At 38.2% G+C, this 25,403-nt stretch overlaps 1 protein-coding gene across 1 annotated transcript; it reads right to left on the bottom strand.

Moving 5' to 3' along the window:
• On the bottom strand, positions 6,707 to 25,389 carry SENP8 (SUMO/sentrin peptidase family member, NEDD8 specific). Its single transcript, XM_013992369.2, has 2 exons — positions 25,190 to 25,389; positions 6,707 to 8,670 (listed from the first exon to the last, which is right to left on the bottom strand). Exon 2 carries the CDS (start codon positions 8,632 to 8,634, stop codon positions 7,996 to 7,998), a length of 639 nt encoding a protein of 212 aa, XP_013847823.1. The 5' UTR covers positions 8,635 to 8,670; positions 25,190 to 25,389; the 3' UTR covers positions 6,707 to 7,995.

Below are 25,403 nucleotides of genomic sequence, written 5' to 3'. Positions count from 1 at the left end.
TGAAGGACACTACATAATCGAGGGATCAATCCAAGAAGATAACAATTGTAAATATATATGCACTAAACATAGGAACACCTCAATATATAAGACAGATATTGACAGATATTTACAGACATATGGAGAAACTGACAGTAACACATGAGTAGAGGACTTTAACACCCTACTTAAATCATCCAAACAGAAAATCAATAAAGAAATACAGATTAAATAACACGACACCAAATGGCTTACCAAATGATTTTTATAGAACAGTCCATCCAAAAGCAGTAGAATTCACATTTTTTTCAAGTGCACATGGAAAATTCTCCAGGACAGATCATGTATTAGGCCACAAAATAAGCCTTGGTAAATTTAAGAAAACAAATCATATCAAGCATCTTTTCTAACTTCAACACTATGAGACTAGAAATCAACTACAAAGAAAAAACTGCAAAAAACCCACATGGAAGCTAAACAATATGCTACTAAACAACCAATGGACCACTGAAGAAACCAAAAGAGGAAATAAAAAAAATACCTAGAGACAAATGAAAATGAAAACTTGATGATCCAAAACCTATGGGACACAGCAAAAGCAGTTCTAAGAGGGAAGGTTATAGCAACACAAGCTTACCTTAGGAAACAAGAAAAGTCTCAAACAACCTAACCTTACACCTAAAAGAACTAGAAAAAGAAGAACAGGCAAAACTGAAAATAAAAGAAAAAAACCCATAAAGATCAGAATAGAACTGGATGAAATAGAGATTTTTTTTCTCAGTGAATTTTACTACATTTATAGTTGCACAACCAAATAGATGAAATAGAGATTAAAAGTAAAAAGGGCCAATGAAAATAAAAACTGCTTCTCATAGGTGAATTCTACCAAACATTTTCCTTTCTTTTCCCCTTTGGCCACGCTGTGGCATAAGGAGTTCCTGGGCCAGGAATCAGATCCAAGCCTTAGTTATGACCTAAGGTGCAGCTGTGGAGACACTGGATCTTTAACCCACTTGTGCCAGGCTGGAGATCAAATCTGCATCCCAGTGCTCTCAAGATGCTGCTGATCCTGTTAAGCCACAGCAGAAACTCTATGCCAAATGTTTAAAGAGTTAACAGCTATCTTTCTGAAACAATTCCAAAAAACTGCAGAAAAAGGAATATTTCTGAACTTGGTCTATGAAGCCACCATCACCCAGATACCAAAAGTAGATAAAAATATCACAAAAAAGAAGACTATAGGACATTATCAGTGATGAACATAGACACAAAACCCCTCAACAAAATACTAGCAACCACATCCAAAAATTCAGTAAAAGCAATGTATACCACGATCAAGTAGGATTTATCCAAAGGTTGCAAGAATTTTTCAACATCTGTAAATCAATCAGTGTGATACACATTATCAAATTGAATAATAAAAACCATCTGATCATCTCAATAGATGCAGAAAAAGCATTTGACAAAATTCAACACCCATTTATGATAAAAACTCTCCAGAGAGTGGGTAGAGGGAACCTACCTCAACATAATAAAGGGTACATATGTAACAAGTCGACAGCTAACATCATTCTCAATGGTGAAAAGCTAAAGGATTTTTTTCTAAAATTAGGAATAAGACAAGGATTTCTACTCTGACCATTTTTATTCAACATAGTTTTGGAAGTCCTAGACAAGGCAATGAGAAGAAAAACAAATAAAAGGAGTCCAAATTGGAAAAGAAGTAAAACTGTGCTGTTTGCAGATGACAGGATACTATACAAAGAAAATCCTAAAAATGCCACCAGAAAACTTCAGATGCTCCTCAACAAATTCAGTAACATTGCAGGATACAAAATTAATACATAGAAATCTCTCACATTTCTATACACTGAGAGTGAAAGATCAGAAAGAGAAATTAAGAAAACAATCCCCACTTACCATTGCAACAACAACAAAAATAAAATATTCAGGAATAAAACCACCTAAGCAGAAAAAGACCTTAGTCTGAAAACTGTAAGACACTGATGAAAGAAATCAAAGATGACACAAAACAGATGGAAAGATATACCATCTTCTTGGATTGGAAGAATCAATACTGTCAAAATGACCATGCTGCCCAAGAGACTCAACAGATTCAATGCAATCCTTATCAAATTGCCAATGACATTTTTTCACAGAACTACAATAAAAAATTAAAAAATTTTTACGGAAACACAAAAGACCCTTAGTAGCTAAAGCAATCCTGAGAAAGAAAAATGGAGCTGGAAGAATCAGGCTTCCTGACCTCACACTATACTATCGTCAAAACAATACCTCACACTATACTATCACCTATACTATACTTTCTATCTACACTATCTATCTACACTATCCTATTGTCAAAACAATATGGTGCTTGTACAAACACAGACACACAGATGAATGGAACAGGATGAAAACCCAAAAATTAACCCCTACACTTACAGTCAATTAATATACAATAAAGGAGGCAAGAATATACAATGGAGAAAAGACAGTCTCTTCAATAAATGGTGCTGGGAAAACTAGACAGCTACATGGAACAGAATAAAATGAAAACATTCTCTAACACCATATACGAATATAAACTCAAAATGGGAATTCACTTGTGGTGCAGTGGGTTAAGGAAATGGCATTATTACTGCAGTGACCCAGGTGCCTGACCCAGGAACTTCCACATGTTGCAGGCGCAGCCAAAACACACAAAAACATATTGGATGAAAGACCTAAATGTATAACTGGCTACTATAAAACTCCTAGAGGAAAGCATAGGTCTAAATCACAGCAATATTTTTCTTGGATCTGACTCCTAGAGTAATGGAAATAAAAGCAAAAATAAACAAATGGGACCTAATTAAAAATAAAAAGCTTTTACATAGCAAAGGACACCATAAACAAAATGAAAAGACAACCTACAGACTGGAAGAAAACATTTGCAAATGATGAAACTGACAAGGGATTAGTTTCCAGAATAAACAAACAGCTCATACAGCTCAATATCAATAAAGCAACCCAATCAAAAAAAGGACAGAAGACCTAAATAGACATTTCTCCAAAGACATACAGATGGCCGACAGGCACAAGAAAAGATGCTCAACATCGCTAATTATTAGAGAAATGCAAATCAAAACTACAATGAGGTATCACCTCACACTGGTCAGAATGGCAATCTTAAAAATTCACAAATAATAAACGCTGGTGAGAGTATGGAGAAAAGAGAGCCCTCCTACATTGTTGGTAGGAATGTAATTTGGTGCAACCACTATAGAGGTTCCCTAAAAAACTAAAAAGTAGAGTTACCATGTAACCCAACAATGCCACTCCTGAGCATGTGTCCAGAAGACTAAAACTAATTTGAAAAGATACATGCACCCCAATGTTCACAGCAGCACTATTTACGATAGCCAAGACAGAGAAGCAACCTAAATGCCCACTGACTTAGGAGTAGATACAGAAGATGTGATACACACACACACACACACACACACATACACACAGGAATATTACTCAGGCATGAAATAGAGTAAGATATTGCCATTTGTAGTAACATGGATGGATTTAGAGATTATCACTCTAAGTGAAGTCAGACAGAGAAAGACAAATATCACAAGATATCACTTATATGTGGAATCTACAGAAATGATACAAATGAACTTATTTACAAAACAGACTCAGACATAGAAAACAAACTTACGGTTACCGAAGGGGAAAGTGGGGAGAGCAAAAGGATAAAATAGCAATTCGGGATTAACAGATATATACATTACTGCATATAAAATAAACAAGGACATACTGTATAGCACAGGGAACTATTCAATATCTTATAATAACCTATAATGGAAAATAGTCTGAAAAAATATATATAAACATATGTGTATAATTAACTCATTTTGCTATATACCTAAAACACTGCAAATCAACTGTAAATATATAAACATATATGTGTATAACTGAATCGTTTTGCTATATACCTCAAACACTGCAAATCAACTATACACTTCAATAAAAAATAATACCTGGAAACACATGACAATTAAATGAGATCACAATATTATAACTATACATAACAAAAAGTACTTCGCATGTTACAGAGTGAAACAAAGATTTGTTATCATTTACCATCCATGAACAAGTTTTGTACTTATTTATTTATTAACAGTATTTATCAGGCCATTTTTTACACAGTTGCTTGGCTCCAATATAAAACTCAGTTTTCAGGAGTTCCTGGTGTGGCACAGCAGAAATGAATCCGACTGGGAACCATGAGGTTGCGGGTTCGATCCCTGACTTTGCTCAGTGGGTTAAGGATCCGGCATTGCCATTAGGTGTGGTGTAGGTCACAGACACGGCTTGTATCTGGCATTGCTGTGGCTGTGGTGTAGGCCAGCAGCTACAGCTCTGATTCGACCCCTAGCCTGGGAACCTCTATATGCTGGAGGTGTGGTCCTAAAAAGCAAAAAAAAAAAAAAAAAAAAAACCAAAACCCTCAGTTTTCAAACTTGCTGCTAGTCTTAAAATGGACTGGGTAGTAGGTCAAAAGGGGAGGTTTATTTTGTGCCTATTATATGCTTTACATATACTGAATCCCTGTAGTATTTGCTTAAACAGGCTATAACTTCATTTTGCAGATGAAGCTACTGAATCTCAAACTTGCCTGAGGCTATAAGGTTATAATTGCTAGGCCTCAGATTTGATTAGAACATTCATGCTCTTTGCCACACCATAGCATGTAAATTTCTGTAAATATTTCCTCCTTTTCTATTATAAGTGATGGAAGAAAAAATTTTCAGTGTCAGAAAAATAATCACATAACGGAGAAATTCTACTTCGTCATTATAACGCAATACCTATCATTAAAACATAGTCATAACCTAAAGAGAAAAAATAAGACATATATCAGAAATATAATCCACTTAACGGTTTTTAAATTACTTGGATCTAACTAGGACTAGTGCTTAGGAACTTCAACAGCTATCTAACCAAAGGGCAGAAATATGTATGATTTGGATAGTGTTAAATAGAAAACTTTTTTTTTGGCCTTTTAGGGCCACACCCATGGCATAAGGAGGTTCCTAGGCTAAGGGTCTAAATGGAGCTACAGCTGCCAGCCTACACCACAGCTGCAGCAACGCAGGATCTGAGCCGCGCCTGTGACCTATACAACAGCTCACAGTAATGCTGGATTCTTAACCCACTGAGCAAGGCCAGGGATTGAACCCAAAACCTCATGGTTACTAGTTGGATTTGTTTCTGCTGCACCATACCGGGAACTCCTGATGTTTTTGACCATCATTTGCAGCTGGGTTTACGAATCGTGACCTTTCTAAATTCCATGGGACACAGGCTGGAGAAGTTTGAGTACACTTAAGGATCAATACAACAGGATATCTGAAAGTAGAGTGGCTCAGTATGCTATCTGCTGAATCCAATTTTGAATAATCTGCTTACCTATTGAATATTTTGAAGCTGAATTTTACACACTGGATTCTTTTGACTCTTAAGAGAGGGAACACAATGCCAGCAAAAGATCTTTTTCCTATTTTGTATCATGTAACATCAACAGTATATGGTCAAGCAGGTGTATAATTTAAGGCTGTTATAGTATCAAGTGAAATACTACAAGTTGACTCTCAAATTCTCTTGTCATTTATAGTGTTAATACTTACAAACGGCATACTCAAAGTTTTACAGAAGTAGACTAACCTGTGGTACAATTCAATCGTGCCATGAATTTGAGAATAGAGATCTTAATCTTTTTAAAAAATGTTACTAGTTTAAATTAAAAAAATAATTTCTGGAATAAATCTTAGGGAGGTAGCAAAGATTGCTCCCATATGTATTAAGAGGGAGACAATCTGAGATTTAATCAGCTATTTGTTATCAGAAAGACAGTAACTTTTCCCAGAGAGAATCTGACTCTTTCATAGTCTAGACTAGATCCCCAAGTCATCAGTAACTGAAACAATATTGCTTTCTTATCATTATCTATACTCCAGGCCTCAGCACCTTCTCTTGCTTTCCCTCCCTATTTCACCTCCATGGTTGATTGCCAGTTTTTTTTTTTTAATTTTATTTTTTTTATTTTTGCCTTTTCTAGGGCCGCTCCCTCGGCATATGGAGGTTCCCAGGCTAGGGGTCTAATTGGAGCTGTAGCCGCTGGCCTAAGCCAGAGCCACAGAAACTTGGGATCTGAGCCGAGTCTGCAACCTACATCACAGCTCACTGCAACGCTGGATCCTTAACCGAGCAAGACCAGGGATTGAACCTGCAACCTCATGTTCCTAGTCGGATTCGTTAACCACTGCGCCACAACAGGAACTCCTGCCAGTTGTTATTTTTTTCCCTGCTCTGTTTTTATCCCAAACATACTGACTTGAAATGGAAACTTTTTTGGTAGCTTTCTCTTTGACTTTTAGTTTCAACTTGTGTTTACTGAGGCCTGCTATGCAACCTGTACTTATTTACACTTACTGTGTTTTCCCTTCCTGACTAAAAGAAACTAGGTTACTGCCTCTGTGGTCACTGAGCGGTGAGGTTATTTTGGGCCATGAGGACTGGGGGCAGGGTTACACCAGGGAGGTAGCTGAAATAAATTTCATGGCTGAAACTAATCTCTGGCTTTCGTGTCTCATATACAACGCAATCTAATTTTCATTAAGAACAGGATTAATGGGTGTATCTAATGTATCATTTAATTGTGAACTGAAATAAATGAAAAACACATTACTGATTTCAGAAGGATAGCATTTCTTTTTACTTTTAGTTCCACATTTACAAAATTATATTGTCTCACTTTGAATGAAGTAAAAGAATTGAGAAAGGTCACTTCTCCTTTATATCTCAAAAACAAAGCAACTTTTAGTCTGTAAATTTCAAATACAATAATGGTCCTCAAATCACCACGACTTAACTGAAAACAATTCTGTCAGATTAAGGACGGAGAGGAGAGAAAAACCATCAGAAAGTAGAAGTATTTATCTAAAATAACAGGTTATCTTGGGAACTTGTCAGCTATCAGTTTCAAAACCACAGAGCTTTGGATCTAAAGAACAAGTGTGTGCATGGGCTAACAGACAAGGAGAAGGAAAACTTGTTATCAATCCAGAGGAACAAGGCAGGCAACTCACTGAGCAAACTAAGAGGTCTGCCACAGCCATTTATTTAATGTATTTGAGATTTACCCATTCTCTTTCTTTTTCCTTTTTGAGCTGCCTCAGGGCATATGGAGATCCTGGATCAGGGGTCAGATGTGAGCCACAGTTGTGACCCACACCGCAGCTGTGGCAGCACTGGATCCCTAACCCACCCTGCCAGTCCAGGGATTGATCTTTTGCGTCCCAGTGCTCCAGAGATGCTGCCAATCTCATTGTACCACAGCAGAAACTCCGAGATTTATCTGTTCTTAAAGCACTCCAGAAATCAGATGGGGGAAGATGGGCTAACATCATCTTATCAAATATTTGCAAAGGTTCTGACTGGGAAAGCCTTTGTATAACAAATGGAAGAGACAGAACTGAATAATTGAGTCTCATAATACTTAGATCTTGAATTAGGTTAGGTCTTGATCTGCTTCTAGTCAGTTGATCTCTTGAAATAGGTGGGCTGTGAAGTAAGTTTTTGGTTCTATCATTTTCTTCTCTTGCATTCCTCTAGATTTCACATATTCTTAGTTTTTTTTTTTAAACAGATTGCTTCTTTTCCTTTGGAATAAGCCAATGTGGAAAAGGAAGACCAAAAGGGAATTACTAAATGTTTAAGCATTTACCTTAAAATGCTTCATTTTAAGGTTCTGGTGCATAATTTGAAGACATTTTCAAAGAACATATTGCTCTCAAGTTAGGGTTAAAGTGAAACTTTCCATTAGGATAATGCAAAGGATAATATTCTCTTAGGAAAAAGTAAGAATCCTAAGTTTCCCTCTACCAGGCATCTTCCCTCAGGCACTGAGATTGCAACCATCCAATAAATGGGGACAGGCAGAAAGAGACTTCAAAAGTCACAAAAATACTTAAACAGCTAATTTTTAGCAAGTCTGGCAATGAGATCTTTCCATTCGCTCCTCTTCTTTGTGATGTATGTAGGAGTGAGTAGCTGCAACAGTGATTCTGGCTGTTGCCTAAAGAGACTCTGACACAAGGCCTCAGTGTTACATATCACATACATCCCACAGTCATAGCTGTTTTGTTGAGCAGGGGCTTTCTCTTCCACAAAGGCCAGTTTGTCTCCTTTTCTGCCTAAGAAATCCTCCAGTTTCTCTGCTACCTGCTTTGCATGGACTGAGTTGCTCCTACTATGGGAATCATAATGAAAAAAGCTATTTTTATCTTGGAGATAAACCAGCAAACTCCAATGGGTTCCCCCAGCTGCCTGGTTGGAATTATCATTGATGGCTAAAAATACCACTCTTTTGTGGGGGAGGTCCAAGGGTTCAAGGAACATGGCGATCTCTGCTGGGTTGCCAGTGCACTTGATGAACTGGGTGACTTCGGGGCTGATGAAGCAGATGTGGTCAGAGCAGTCATGAAACTGACTGTTGGCAAAGTACTCAAAGGCAAACCCAATAATATGGTCATTGAGCCAGCTTGGAGGATCCAACAGTGAGACATCTGATTGTCGCAGTAGACTGTCCATATAACTCAAGACTACTGGGTCCATCTTGTACTGACCAGGGCTGCTCAGAAATTCCAGAAGCTGAAGAAGAGGCAGAAGACAATATTTACTGTTGAATATGATGCTTGGCTATAAAATCGAGATCATAAATAGCAACTACTCTTACAAGGTTTTGGGCAAAGATTAAATATAATTGTAAAGTGTTCAGCAACGATGCCTAAGAGTAAATACTCAAAAAACACTAGCTTATGTGCTTTATGTTAACAATCAGTTTAAATAAAAACTTTGGAAATTTTTCATCTGAAACAGTAATCAAGGATTTGGAATTTCCTTTTTTTTTTTTTTTTGGCTGCACCCATGGCCTATCAAAGTTCCCTGGCCAAGGATTGAACCTGCACCACAGCAGCAACCCAAGCCAGTGCGTGACAATGCCTGATCCTTAACCCACTGCGCCACAAAAGAATACCTTAAATTTCCTAAGTGCAGAGACTCGTTAAAATTGTAACTGTTTTACCAAACTCTATAGCATTAAGCATATATTTGGCCCTTTAAGAAATATGCATGATAACAATGGCAAATTATTTTTATATTAAAGATGAATTTTCAGAGTCTAAAAAAATGTTACTAACTACTAAGGGAAATAGTTTCCATTTCAACATCAATTTTCAAGAGATAAGATGAAATATTGCTTCCTCATTCCATAATGGAAAGTGACAGTGATTACAGCTGTAGTTACAAGGAACTACAATTTCAAGAGCAAGTCAGAAAATCATGAGAGTAATACAAATGAAATTCATTTCTCATTCTGCTCAGCTATGAACATGAATGATAGGTCTTTCTCATCTTTAACCTCAAGGGTGAGATAAGGACTGTATAATGTTTATAATATAAATTAGAAATTCTTTTGGCATTCCTGTGGCACAGATATCAGAAGACCTGGGTCTAGCCCTAGTTCTACCACTGATTGCTAGTATCATCCTGAGCACATCATTGAAATGATCTTGTCCTTGTTTTTGTCATCTGTAAAAAGTGTATACATTTGCTTTATATGTCTCAGAGAGTTGTAGAAAAGGCCAAATAATCTTGCTCAAAGGTATTAAAAGAGTATAAAATGTTGTACAATACTTATGCTATTAATTGGATATTAGTAAGATGATCAGACAATCTGTATAGAGCTCTAAACCAACTAAAGCAAATGAGGTTTGAAAACAAATATCCATTCATATTATCCTATCCAAACAAAAGCATGACTTAGAGTAGGAACAAGACAAGTCACATGATAATATTAATATGCTCACAATCACCTGAGTTACGAGTTATGCTCACAATTGCCAGAGATGAGAAGCTTGCTAAGTGTGGTAAGGTAATACAATATTTGCAACTAACAGAGTTCCCTGCTATATGCTGACGTGGCAGCATAACAGTATTTCTAAAAATCATAAAGCAATAAACTATCACATGCAGACTGAAAGTACAAAGTAAAGCATATTTTAAGAAAATGACACTTCTGTGAAAGACTGGGCTAAAACAGTGACATCAATTTAAACAATTCTGGCCATTAGACCAGTTATTTTACCACTTGGTTACACTATTAAAACAATACAATTTTGTGGCACAACTGCTTTTATGTAATCAAAACCCTGTAAAAATCCGTACAAAAAAATATATCCCTCAAGAAAAAAACCTAAAGTAATGAGGTCACTGGTAAGCATTAAAGACAGCTTTTTTTTTTTTTTGCGCATACAATATATCATAATATGAACTATTTCAGAAGTAACAGAAGGCTGTTTATGAGTATGGATAAAACAAAAAAGCATGAATTCAGATTTTCTTAGGAAAGAATAACTTGAGCAAAGACATAAACTGAAGTCAGGAGTGAAGTTAACAAGGCATAGAGCACATTTGTTATGGGTGGGCCACAAATTTGTCTCTTCACTTTTTGGCAGCTAACCAGAGAGTGTTAAGTTAAACATTCACAATGTCCATAAGGTAAAAACAAAGCAATTGCTCAGGAAAGGGAAAAACAATCTTTGTACTAAGGTCAGACAGATTTCTCACAAGGAGTTTTCATAAAAGACAGTGTATCATAATCAATGTCCCATAATATCCTTATTAAAGATGATATAGTTTCAAAGGATTGTTTCTTTAGTTTAGTTTTTTTTTCTTTTTTGGTCACTTCGTGGCATATGGAGTTCCTGAGTCAGGGATCAGATCCAAGCTGCAGTTGGGACCTATGCTGAAGCTACAGCAATGCTGGATCCTTAACCCACTGTGCCGGGCGGGATACTAAACCTGTGTCCTGGTGCTACAGAGATGCTGCCAATCCGCTGTACCACATTGGGAAATCCTGGATTGTTTCTTACAATGATCCTTAATATCTAGCCCAATGGCAAATGAGCAAACAGCAATCCAATAAAGAAGCTGTGGTGAGACTAGGTGCTCAGCTGGCTGCTGATGTTACCGGATTTAAGAATATATGAATAAGAAAGGGAATGACTGCATGTACATGGAGCAAGGCTCCCTGACCCTCCTCTTCAGGCTTTCAATGACTACTAGGTGTAGTGAAGGCCAGACTATACTGCCTGGCAGACACTTGGAGACCTGCTCTCTATGCTGCCAGCTGAAACCAGACCCACAGCTTAACAGCAAACTGGACTAGGGATAGGAGCCTACAAGGAGAAAGACGCTTGAACAGACAGGCATCTCATCTTGGAGGGAGTGTCCACAGGCAGGGCTAAGATTTTCTTCACAGAATAGTTTTTGTGTTTGGCTTGTTTGATTGTGAAAACATCCAACAGACAGACAATAGGTTAATCAAGGACTTAATTCTATTCCATACAGCATGACTGCAATAGTTTAACCTCAACAACTTTAAAGCAAATGGAACCAAACTGGCCTTTGGCCAAACTACCATGGCCAATAAAACGGATTTTAAACTTCACATATGAAGATGTGAATTTTAGCCTCTGTTTTGTTATTTACCGGCTTTATGATCATAAATAAACTACTTGACTTCTCTAGGCCTCGGTTTCCTTCTCGGTAAAGTGAGACTATCAATACATGATCTTTAACATAGGTTATTTGTCATATATTAAATTAAGAGACAGAGGTAGCTAAGATTTTTTAAAAAATATAACATATTTCCAGATATCTACTGTGTCATCAGGAAATTTCTATCCCAACAACTGATAACTGTAGTGTATTACACTGAACAAATGTTTATTGAGTGTTTCCTATATGCTAGGGGCTGGAAAATCAGAATGGAAATAAAATAGTCCTAGTTCCCACCCTCAGTGAGCTTAAACCTATTATAATGAACATACAATAAATATATACACCTTTTAGTCAATAAACTCTAATATTAGGTACACAGAGTACCTATAACTATATAATTTATCTCCCAATTATAAATTTGTAATTTATCTCCCTACCTATATACTATACCTATCCTATGTACTATAGATGAGATGCCTGTCTGTTCAAGCGTCTTTCTCCTTGTAGGCTCCTATCCCTAGTCCAGTTTGCTGTTAAGCTGTGGGTCTGGTTTCAGCTGGCAGCATAGAGAGCAGGTCTCCAAGTGTCTGCCAGGCAGTATAGTCTGGCCTTCACTACACCTAGTAGTCATTGAAAGCCTGAAGAGGAGGGTCAGGGAGCCTTGCTCCATGTACATGCAGTCATTCCCTTTCTTATTCATATATTCTTAAATCCGGTAACATCAGCAGCCAGCTGAGTACCTAATATTAGGTGCTGTAAGAGGAACAAAGATATGAAAGGTGGCTTATACTCAATGAAACCCATAAGCCACAAGTAAAATGAATGGGAATTCAAAAGACAGAAATGGAAGGATAGCTCAGATCTGGAAAGACTTTAAGGAGAAAGAGGCATAAAAGTAGGCTCTTGAAAGACAAGTAGAGTTGGATGCATGGAGAAGGGCATTAAGACAGAGAAGCAAGGAAAGTGCCTTTAAGTGTATAGTCCAGTCTGGCTGGAATGCAGTGTGAGTAGGAGTGCAGGTGAGGGTTAAAGGGAGATTATCAGAAGCTAGGCATTGGCTGATTTCCAGATGAAAAGTCTGGAACTTGTACTTGAGGAAATGGGGAGCCACTAATGGCTACCAGTGTTTTAGGAAATTAATGGTTCAGCGATAGTGTAAATGGTTGTAGTATTAATCCTATAACTATAGTACACAGGATAGGTATAGTATATAGGTAGGGAGATAAATTACAAATTTATAATTGGGAGATAAATTATATAGTTATAGTATATAGGATTTATTGGTAAGGAGATAAACTGGAGGCAGAAGTCAATTAGATTTTAATTGAAAGTAAAGGTAGGGGGACATGACCCAAACCCCTAGGAATAGAGAGGCAAGGAGGAAAAGATATTATAGACAGAGTATCAATAAGTGATCAGAGGAGGCTAGATGAGACAAGAAAGTACTAACAGTCTGGGGGTTTTAGCTGGAGTGACTGGAAGGACAATGATCCCATCATTAATGGGGTAAAGGAAAGAGGTGGAAGGGGACCTAGAAAAAGAACCAGGAGCCATCTAGAACCATCACAGGGATATTACCTTTCTACACAGTAAGCATGTGTCTGGCAGATGAATGAAACATTTTAAAAAGGGAGTCAGAAAATACAGATTGTGGGAAAAGGGAAATAAGGCATTTTACGATTTTTGTATTATCTGTAACATCCCCATTTTTCCTTGGTTTCGTGTTTTGTTTGTTTTCCTCTGTTGAATAAACTAGGGAGACAATGACCTTCTCATAGTTTTATTTGTAAAATCCTATAAAATATAGTATAGTTTTATGTTTTAGAGCCAGAAAGCTTTGAGTGTGGGCTCTGACTTTGCCACTTGCTATCTGTGGGGCCCAGGACAAGTCATTCGTTCTTTTGGGGGGCTTCATTTTCCTCATCCATAAAATGAGGTAATAATAAAACTTGTCTCTAAGAATTGCTTTGTGAATTAAAAACATGAGTGAAAAGACTCAGCACATTGGTAGATAGCAAGCTCTCAAAAAAAAAAAAAAAAAGTTTTTTTCCTTCCCTGTTCCTTATATTTGGGGTGGTAATAATGGATTTTAAAGATTTCTTGAAAATAAAGCATCTGATTGCTTCTATATATAAAGCCACAAAGTCACTAAGGATAGATATAGCCAGGCCATGACTCTGCACTCTTGGGCTTTACCTTTGGCATAAGCAGAGGGAATGCTAATTAACTCCAAAGAAAACTCTTCTCTGAACCTGAGAGAAGCGATGCTGTTCATGTGCTGGCAGCATACACGAAACTTGTAATTACAGGGTTTAGTTTATTTTACCTTCCAACTTCTTTAGCTAAATGAAGTAAATACTGAATTCATACAAACACTTCCCAAATATTTAAACAAAAGGAAGAGACTATTTTTTCATATTCATTTCAAAATCATTAAAATGCATACTACTTGAGGAGTTCCCATTGTGGCTCAGTGGTTAACGAACCCGACTAGTAACCATGAGGTTGCGAGTTTGATCCCTAGCCTTGCTCAATGGGTTAAGGATCCAGCGTTGCTGTTAGCTGTGGTGTAGGTTGAAGATGCAGCTTGGATGTGTTGTTGCTGTGCCTATGGTGTAGGCCGGCAGCTACAGCTTCGATTCCACCCCTAGCCTGGGAACCTCCATATGCTGCAGGTGTGGCCCTAAAAAGACAAAACAAACAAAAAATGCACACTACTTGAATATTTGTTATGAAAACAGGGTGATAAATAAAAATAAAAATTAAAGGGAAAATTTATGATTCAACAGGAACCATTAGATTGCCTGCTGATATAAGTAAGGGAAGAAGCTGCAGTTCAGTAGAAAAAAAAATTAAGTTGGGAGCCAGTAGGTCTGGGATTCAGTTCAGATTTTCAAGCAAACCAGTTGTTTCACTCTAAAAAAGTCATTTTAACCCCTGGGTCTTAGCTTCATTATCTGTAAAGTGAGCTATGGACCAGATAAATACTGATTCTAGCCAGGGATGCACATCAGAACCATCTCTAAAGCTTTTTTTTTTTTCTTCTTTTTTTTCGGCTGTTCAGTGGCATATGGAGTTCCTGGGCCAGGGATCAGATCTGAGCCACAGTTGTAATCCACGCAACAGCTGTTGCAACTGGACCCTTTAACCCACAGTGCTGGGCCAGGGATGGAACCTGTATCCCAGTGCTGCAGAGACACAACCAATCCCATTGTGCACAGTGGAACAGAGATTTTTAAAGAACATACATGATCTATCTCTGGGAGTAGGGTCTGGGCACCTGCTTTTAAAAAAAATGTTTCCAGTGATTCTTTGATTTCTAAGTTTCCTCTAGCCCTAGGGTTTTACAATTCGAACTCTCATCTTTTCAAATTCAAAAATCTTGCCATGCTCTTTAAAAATCCTAAAAATGGGAGTTCCCGTTGTGGCACAGTGGTTAACCAATCCGACTAGGAACCATGAGGTTGCGGGTTCGATCCCTGCCCTTGCTCAGTGGGTTAATGATCCGGCGTTGCCGTGAGCTGTGGTGTAGGTTGCAGACGCGGCTCGGATCCCGCGTTGCTGTGGTTCTGGCGTGGGCCGGTGGCTACAGCTCCGATTGGACCCCTGGCCTGGGAACCTCCATATGCCGCGGGTGCGGCCCAAGAAATAGCAACAACAACAACAACAACAAAAGACAAAAAAAAAAAAAAAATCCTAAAAATGTTCTAATTCTAGTCCAAGGGTCAATAAACTACAGCCCACAGACCAGATTTGGTCCACTGTCTGTTTGTTTGCCCAGGGGGTGGTTCTTGGCTATGTCTGTAGCATGTGGAAAATCTGGGGCCAGTGACTGCACTACCACAGCAGTGACAATGCCAGGTCCTTTAACCCATTGAGCCACCAGGGAACTCCACTGCCTGTTTTTGTAAATAAAGTTTCATTGGAACAAAATAATGCTCATTTGTTTACATACTGTCTACTTTTGAGCTCTAAGAGCTAATAAGCAGTCTGCAAAGCACAATGTAATTACTTTTGGACTTCTTGGAGAAAAACTTTGCAAATCTCTATTCCAGACTACTACTATTAGGTAGCCTATGGTAAATGCCTAGGTTGAAATAATTCTAAGAGCTCTTAAAGGTCTAAAAAAGCATTGGGGCTATTTATTAAAGTATCTTAAAGGCAATTTCCAAGTAGATTAACCTTCAACTAGAGGTGTTTCTGTTGGTTCAATCAGAATTTTTAATGGAGAAATGCTTAAAAATACTTATTATAGTGGACATAAGTAAGAAATATTTGCTTTATACATGTTTAGGTACTCATTTTATAAGATCAAAAATATACGTGATGGAATTTTCTTGTGGTACAGGTTAAGGAATCAGCATTGTCACCGCAGCAGTTTGGGTGGCTGCTGTGGTGTGGGTTTGATCGCTGGCCCAGGAATTTCCACATGCTGTGGTTGTGGAGACACACACACACACACACACACACACACACACACACACACGAGGATTTTAGTTAACAAACATTTCATAAATTATGCACCAACTCTCATAACTTCTGGGAAACTATGCTTGTTATTGCTGAATAAAGTAATGATCCAGATAAGTTTACCATAAAGCCCCCAAGAAAACACACTATCCCAGAATTGTGACCTTTGTTCATTTTAATTATTCAGTAAAGCTTCCTTAAAAAAAAAGGGAACAGCCTCATTCAGTTATATTTTTAAAAACATTACAAAGTGCAAACTGCAGAGTTCTACTCATTTTAAGTGAAGATTATAACAGTCAGTAGTTTCTAAATGAAGTTCCCTTTCTTCTCTTCACTCCCTTGGCTTTTATTTTTAATTGTATCAAACTGCAAATTCTCACAAATGTGGTCTGTGCTCCTCTAACTAGACATGGCCATGTGCCAGCAGCTATCAACAGACAAACAAATACAACAAAAATCAAACAGAGGCTAATCCTAGTGTATCTTCCTAGAGCTTCAATTTCTCTAGCTTTGTGGGAAAAGAGGTAAGCAATCTTAAATATTTTAAATACTTAAAATATTTTAATCAGTAACTTAAAACACCTTAATAATTAACATAAACATGGACGTAATGTAGCATAAAATGCAAAATCATCATAGATTTTTAAAATAAGAGATTCCCAGAGAACTTTTGCACCTGAGGCAGGGAATTTTCTCTTCTTCATTCACTCTACCACACTGGCATGGATACTTCAGTGGAACAGTTTAGTTACTCCCCATACTTGATAGGCCTATAACATAAACCTCTAGTTCTTAGGCATCAGATTCCCTAATAATTAATAAAGACATGTGCACAAACTTATGCTTTAGTAGCTTAAACGTGTAGAGGAGCAAGACATTTACTGATTTATTCATACGGTCAAAATATACTTACTGGTGTCTTCTGTGTGCCAATTTTGGCATATAATAATTAGACCAGAAATTAAACCCAGTACTCTATAATGAAATATAAACACTGTCCCTGAGCTTTCCATTTTCTTCACACCTTATATCTAATCAATAAGTCCTGTTGATTCTATAGCTAAAATGTTCTGAATATGTCCAATGCTTTCCATCTTGACTACCATCACCTTAGTCAAGTTCATCATCATTTCTCATTTTGACCTGTCCTAAAAGGTCTCCTTAATTCCACTACTGACCCCTCCAGTAAATTCTCCATACAGCTGCTGGAGTATAATTGCTTAAAATTTTAAGTCAGGTCACATCTTTCCTGTTTAAAATCCTCTAGTAGTGCACTATCACATTCAAAACGTGAATTCCCTGCCCTAGCTGCTTACAAATACCCTGCATGATCACATGGCCCCAGCCACCTCTCCAATTGCATTTCCATTACACTTTCCCTTGCCTACTAAGCTCTAGCCACATCAACCTTCTTTTTACTCCTTAAACACATAATGAGGTACTAGCTGTGCCTGGATCTTTTAGTGGCTGGCTTCATTTGTTGGGTAGATTTCAGTTTAAATGTCATTTATACACAGAGATCACCCATGATTAGACAGAACGAGAAGCCACTAGTCATTCTCTTATCCTCTAATTTCAAGTCCCTGCACACCCATGGCTATGTGATAGTTTGATTAATACTCCTAATTCCCAGGCCAAAAATGTAAGGGATCTTGTTTGCCTAAATTGGTTTAACATTCTGGCTCCAAAAAAATAACTTGTCAGGTAGATACTCAATAAATAATAATTATAGAATAAATGAATGAATAATGGAGTATGGCTCCTAACATGATAAAAATCATATTTTGCTGAGAAAATTTTACATCTGTAGAGTCTTAGAAGTTAAAAGGCCTTTATTATCCCTTTTAGTCCAACTTCCTACTCCATGCAGGAATTTTTTATTTCTGCTCTCAGTGAAAAATGTGCAGAAGCCTGACTTACAACTTGGTATGTAATACTGGTGCAGAAACAGATAAATATCAGTGGAACAATACAAAAACAAACCTATGCATTTTTAGAAATTTTAAATATGATGATGAAGACACTATCCATGGGAGAAATTATGAATTACTCCATGTTTTCAATGAATATATTTTGTTTTATAGCAGGATTTTGTTTTATAGCAGGATTTTCAGTGATGAAAATGTTCTTTGTTTACAATGTCCAACACAGTAGTCACTGGCCACATCTGGCTACTGAGCACCTGAAAGTGGCTAGTGTGACTGAGGAACTTATTTTATTAATTTAAACTTAAATAGCCACATGTGGGTTGTGACTACAATTTTGGACAGCACAACTCCATAGAATTTCACAGGAAAGAAAAAAAGATTACATGGTTAAATAAGTTAGGGAAATGTATCTTAAAAACTTATTGGAGATTCATGATACACACAAGTATATTAGAGGCTAGAAGAGGTTCTGCAATAGAGGTTCTGAACTTTTCTTGGTCTGATTTTTTTCCCCCAAACTCATTTGACCACGAAACATTTTTTGTTTTTTTGTTTTAATATAATATCTATTAACATCTTATTGTCTGTGCCATGAAGTTTGGGATATGCTCGCTGGGTAATTTAATAAGTGGCACTGGAGGGGAATTCCCTGGTGGTCTAGTAGTAAGGATACAGCACTTTTGCTGCAGAGGCCTGGGTTCAATCCCAAGTCTGGGTCCCCTATCAAGCTGCTTGCGTCTTCTACCCCCTGCCAAAAAGAAGAGGCACTGGAAGAACCTGTTAATCATTATATTAAAGAAAAGAAGTTAGATAACCTACTTCATACCCATTCAAATTATATTTCAGATGGAGTGAAATTTTAATGTTAAATAGTCAAACAAAAATACTAAATGAAAAGAGAGCTTAAAAACACTTATACAGGAGTTTGCACTGTGGAGCAATGAGATTGGTGGTGTCTCAGGAACTCTGGGACACAGATTAGATCCTGGGGCCCAGCACAGTGGGTTAAGAATCTGGCATTGCCACAGCTATGGCATAGGCTGCAAGTGCAGCCTGGAGCTGACTCTTGACCTGGGAACTCCATATGCCTCAGGGTGGCCAAAAAAGAAGAAAAAGCAAACAAACAAAAAACCCCACTTATATAACTGGCCAATAAACACATGAAAAGACACTCAACATCCACCTACTAATCAGAGCAATTAAGTTGCAGTAAGATTTCATTTTTTACCTGTCAAATTAGCAAAGATTTGGAAAACTGATAATAAATAACCAGCATTGATAAGAAACTATGGGAAAATGGGCATTTTCATTAACAGTGGTGCAGACAAATGCCAGCTTTTTTAAGGGAAATTCGCCATTATAATACTTAAGAAATGTCTATATGTAGGTATTACACTTTCAATCTCAAAAGTTTAAGAGAGAACTGATTATTTATTTTTAACTTTTTTTTTTTTTCTTTTTAGGGCCACACCCATGTCGAGGTTCCCAGGCTAGGGGTCAAATCAGAGCTGGAGCCATTGGCCTACACCACAGCTCATGGCAATGCCACATCCTTAACCCACTGAGGCCAGGGATCAAACCCGCTTCCTCACGGATACTAGTCAGGTGCCTTAACCACTGAGCCACGACGGAACTCCAAGAACTGATAAATTTAAGTAATACAATTGTAGATACACATTTTTTGACACAGAGATGTTCCCACTGTGGCTCAGTGGGTTAAGAACTGACTAGTATCCATGAGGATGTGGGTTTGATCCCCGGCCTTCTCAGTGTGTTACAGATCCCAGTTGCTGTAAGCTGTGGTTTAGGTTGCAGACACAGTATGAATTTGGCATTGCTATGGCTATGGCGTAGGCTGGCAGCCACAGCTCCAATTTGACCCCTAGCCTGCAAACTTACATATGGCACAGATGTGGCCCTAAAAAAAAAATATTAATAGTAATTTTTCTGAACCAGAAAGATGTTCATTATAAGTTATGAAAAAGTTATACAAAAATTTTTACAAAAGTATATCCAAACATATCAATAATGATAGCCATCTAAAGTTATATATAGTTTTAGGGGAGTTCTCATTGTGGCTCAGTGGTTAACGAATCTGACTAGGAACCATGAGGTTGCGAGTTTGATCCCTGGACTTGCTCAGTGGGTTAAGAATCTGGCGTTGCCGTGAGCTGTGGTGTAGGCTGCAGATGCGGCTCGGATCTAGCATAGCTGTGGCGTAGACCAGCGGCTACAGCTCCAATTAGACCCCTAGCCTGGGAACCTCCATATGCCTCGGGAGCAGCCCTAAAGGCAAAAAGACCAAAAAAAAAAAAAAAAAAAAAGTTATATATAGTTTTAAGAATAGGAGTTTAATAGTTCTCAACTTTTTGTCTTCAAACTTTTGATACTGACTGTTTTATCCCCCCCCTTTTCTGCAACATATTCCCTGGACAGGGACTGACTATGAGCTGCAGCTGTGACCTATGCCACAGCTGCAGAAACATGGCACCCATAACTCACTGTGCTGGGCTAGGACTGCACCCACAGTTGTAGAGACAATGCTGGATCCTTAACCCACAGTGCCACAGCCGGAACTCCTCCTCTTTCTTTTGATAATGAGCACATAACCAGTAAATACAGCTATTTTCATTCACAAAGAAAATGTACCCCCCCATTCTTACACAACTGTTTCTCCAACTCACTGGTCTCAATTTGTCCTCTGTAAAAAACAGTAAGTCTAACCTCTCTTCTACAAATCTTTGAATGCAAAGATTTAAAAATAGTCTGATAGTTATTAAAATTAGATTATGTTCAACTTCTAATGGATGATTCCATTTGCAAGTTCACAGAAAGAATCACAGCCAAGGCCAACTGTGATTTTCAAGGCAGCATAAGCAGAAACATTTTCAGGAAGGAAGCTGAAGCCTTATTTTTTGGTTTCAATTTCCCCTAATTAAATGCTTCCTTTTAATGCTAGCCTAAACCATCCAGAGATTTGTATAAAATGGCATGAAAAATTACCATCAATATTTACATACCCCTATTGAAAACAGAACTAGATTTTACTCATCCCTGTTGTCTTTGGTGCTTAACAAACTGGAGAAGGTCTAATAAATGAATATATTCTCTGTAAATGAAATATATTTTGAAAAACTCCTAAAGCACAAAAATTATAAACACAGGAATATTTCTCAATAAGTTATTTATAAACTTGAGCAAAATACCTCTAACATGAATATTTTACAAATAGAGGAATTCAGCTCTCAAAGTAGAAAAACCACTTGGTACGATGATGATGCTTGGTAACTTAACTGTCATAAATTCCATCTGGCCCTACCTTGGGCCAGGGAGATAGACTAAGTAACCTTGTAGGATTTCTTCTGGCACCAAAGCTCTCCATTTATTGCTCTGTTAATTATTAGGCATGGCTCTCAATGGCTAAGGGATCGCTGACCAAAAAAGAATTTTATTCTCAGTTCACCACTTCTAATTCAAAGGTATTCTCTCTAAACTGTGTCACATTTTTCTCCCCTTACTATACACATGGTGTAAACAGCAGCCTTTTCGTAAACTGACATATCATTACCCAAATGGTCTCCAATAGTTAGATGAACAAAGTCAATAAAGGCTAGTCATGCTGAAGAAGGTAGTCTCTTGGAAAATCTGGCTCCAAAAAGTTACTTAACTTCACATTTCTCATTTGGATTAGTAATACCTGGATCTCAAGTTCAATTTTTTTTCCTTTGGCCATGCTTGTGGTATGTGGAAGTATCAGAGCCAGGGATCAAACCCGAGTTGCTGCAGTGACAGCACCAGATCCTTAACCCCCTTTGCCAGAGGATAATTCTTCGATTTTTCTGAATAACATGGTTAAAAAAAGCACATAATTTGGGGACTAGCTGGGATTTGGGGAGTTTTACATAGTCTAGCAATGGTCAGTTTCCAAAGAGATGGGTTACATGGGCCTTGAGGACTTCCTTTTTGTTTACTAGTGCATTTTACTCACCCAAGAGGTTTCAGGAATTGGCAAGGAGAGAGAAGTTTTGACCTTACAAAGTCAGGACTTAAAGTTGTAGATGGAATTTAACCAAGAAAGGTACTAGCAACATCTAAGAACTTAGATATGTGGTAAAGCCATTGCTTATCAGAAGTTCTAACATTATAGAATGCACTAGCCTTGTGACCACATAAAATGCTAATTAACTTCTACCTGGTGTGCACATCCTTGTTGAAAGGTATGTAATTTATTCCAATCTTTTTCTTTAGATTGGTCAGTCACACTGTGGAAATAAATTCAGCACTCTTTTAGAGATCACTTTATGATAAAATTTAGTTTTTAAAAATGTCAATTATTTATTGGTCTAGTCTCTTCATTCCTATTTTCTCTTCTGATGATCTAACCTACACATTACTTCTAGTTTATTTTCCAAATGGAACTGTGTTATTTTGCTCTAAATATTTAGTGTTTCTCCACTGTCTAGCAAATTAAGTACTAACTACAGCATGGCATTAAATAAATTCCATAAAAACAGCCCTAATCTATCTTTCCCAATTTATTTCCTTGTACTTCTCCCATATATAGCCACAAGCTTAGTTCTCTTGTAGGCCCAAATTCTTAGGCAACAGTGGATTACTACTGGTTACTATAACTAAGGCATAGGAAAAGAGAATAGCCAGTTCTCTATTCCCAGAGAGAGGCTGAGAGGTGAACCTTGCTCAAGCATCTTTCTGAAACAGATTTGATCTGTCATGCTCTCACTTAAAATCCTTAGATTTAGGAGTTCCTGTCATGGCTCAGTGGAAACGAATCTGACTAGTATCCATGAGGACACAGGTTCAACTCCTACTCCCACTCAGTGGGATCAGGGGTTGCTGTGAGCTGTGGTGTAGGTTGCAGATCTGGCATGCCTGCGGTGTAGGCCAGAGGCTACAGCTCTAATTTGACCACTAGCCAGGGAATCTCCTAAAATCTTACAGGTATCTCAAAATACAATTTATACTCATCATTGTTTTGAAAATACAAAATCAGTCCTGCTGCCAAATATTATTTAATGTGTAGTTAAGCACATATGTAACTACATCTCTTATCTGTTTTAATATTTTTAAAACTTTCAATGAAAAAGATCTCACTTATGTTTTTATGTATTTTATTTTATATATTTAAAAACATTATTCTTATTCTGAGATAGGATCCACAGGTCAGGCTGACCAAGTGGTCCATGACACAAGAGAAATTACTTTTACTTTTGGTATTTAGACCTATTAATTGCTCATAGTAAATATAACCTAAACACTTGAGCATGGAATTCAAAGTTCATTATCTGTTCACATCCACTTTATCATCTTTATCTCCGTCCTACCCCTACTTTTCATACTAAACCCTAGTATTTTAGACAATAGTGACCTTCTCTTATCTGGTAGCAGATAGACAAGTTTTTTAATTAACCACAGTTAATACAGTAGCACGGACTAGCTAGGGCTTTGCCTTATACAGACCTTATCTGTCTGCCAAGTGAATTCTTCTAAAGGTTTGTTTTCCCTAATACTGTGAAGTCCTAATAGGGCTGAAACTTAAATCTTTCTCATTCCTAACTTAAATGGTTGATGAAATAAATAATAAAAGGCAGATTCTAAATTGGCAAGGCACTGTATATAGTAATCTCTATGGGAGTGAAGTCAGTCTTTGAATCTCATCAATTGGCTTAACTCTGATCTTGTGGGGGATAGAAATGAGGATTCCCCTGAGCTCTAAGGCTGGATCCCCAGCTGATAAAACTTGGACAGAAGGAAAAGACAGAGGAAAGAGCAGTAACCGAAATGGGCCTGATTAAGACTGAAGGATGAAACTGTGCTAAAGAGAAAGCAGGAGTGACTCCTCCCATTACCCAGAGTAGTTATTCAAAACTTTCAAGGGTCTCATGCCATCCTGAACTCTCATCAAATGACTCCCAACTTAACATTACAGCGCCAACTACATCAACCTTCTGCCTTCCCCTACTTCCCAAACTTTCCTTTGCTATAGTTTGGTGGTTCTCAACCTGCAGCATTGGAGTCACCTCAGGAACTTTAAAAAAACAAAAACAACCAAAACTGATGCCTGGATTTGTTTAATTGGCCTCAGGTGGAGCAACTTCATTTGTTTTACTTTTTTCTTTCCTTTTTGGAGCTGCACCCGTGGCACATGGAAGTTGCCAGGCTAGTGATCGAATAGGAGCTGCAGCTGCTGGCCAATGCCATAGCCACACCAGATGCCAACTGTGTCTGTGACCTACACCACAGCTCATGGCAATCCTGTATCCTTAACCCACTGAATGGCGGAAGGGATTCAACTGCATCCTCATGGAGGGCAGTAGGGTTTATTACTGCTGAGCCACAATGGGAACGCCTGGTTTTACTTTTTAAAAGAATCCCAGGTGACTCTAATGTGCATACAAGATTTAATTCCACTACCGCTCCTGGTTCTGTAAATTACCCACTCTCACTCATAAACTGTCCACATCTTGGTTATGGTACACTTCATAACCACCTTAAAAGAAAACACTGTTCTGGCCCACACGCTTGTCCCTCACCTCATTACTTTATAACTCTTTATTACTCAAAGAGTGAGTAACTTACGCCACGTGGTTTTCGCTAACTGTATTCTATTCCTCTTTTTATTTCAGCGCCAGTACTGTCAAAAATATTTTTGTACCCATCATTCCCTCTGCTTCTATCTCTTATACCGCTTTAACCAGCTACTGCTCATTAGCTTTCTAACACAAATTAAGAGTGACCCAGAGGGTTTCCTCAAGTCATACACAATCAGGTGGTCCCTCTTCTACGCTCAAAGAATACCTTGTGCTTTTTTTTTTTTTTCTATTATAATTTTACTTTACTATCACGGAGGATTCTCTCATCGTCTCCAACATACTTCGAAACACTTGAGACTATTTCATTTGCTTCTGACTTTCTGGAGTCTAATGCACGGAAAGTGCTCAGTAAAAAGTCTGAGGGATGAAAAGAAAGAAGTACTAGGAAACGGAGGTCCGGGGCGGGGAAATGCTGGGGAAAGGGCGTGTGTGTGTGGAAACGGGGGCGGGAGGGGGGGGCGCTAAGGAGGCGGCGCTAAGAATTTTGAGCCAGAATTGGGGAGTGGGTGTGGAGACGCTAGAACTGCGTGGGCGGCAAAACGATCTCCTGCCCAGACACACCGACCGACAAACCGAAGTGGGGAGGAGGCTTCTTACCTGCCTCGGGCCTCACCTCCCCAGCCAGCCTTCAGGCACCTCGGTATTGGCCGGAAAGCGAGAGCTGCAGTCGTAAACCCAGAGTTTTCTAGCCCAACATTGCGACATCCCTCTCTAGAAGAGATAAAACCTAAGGCAGAGTTCCCAACTCTGCCGTAAGGTGAGGAAGAAAAGTTTGGGCGGGGCCGCCTGAAGCGGACGAAATGGGGCGTGT

The sequence above is a fragment of the Sus scrofa genome, chromosome 1, assembly GCF_000003025.6.
Source record: "Sus scrofa isolate TJ Tabasco breed Duroc chromosome 1, Sscrofa11.1, whole genome shotgun sequence".
NCBI classification, from domain to species: domain Eukaryota; kingdom Metazoa; phylum Chordata; class Mammalia; order Artiodactyla; family Suidae; genus Sus; species Sus scrofa.
The sequence above is the reverse complement of the archived record's forward strand: the minus strand, read 5'-3'. Positions and strand labels throughout refer to the sequence as shown.

Excerpts from the sequence above, each read along its gene's own strand:
- SENP8 (XM_013992369.2), bottom strand. The coding sequence starts at position 8,634 with ATGGACCCAGTAGTCTTGAGTTATATGGACAGTCTACTGCGACAATCA.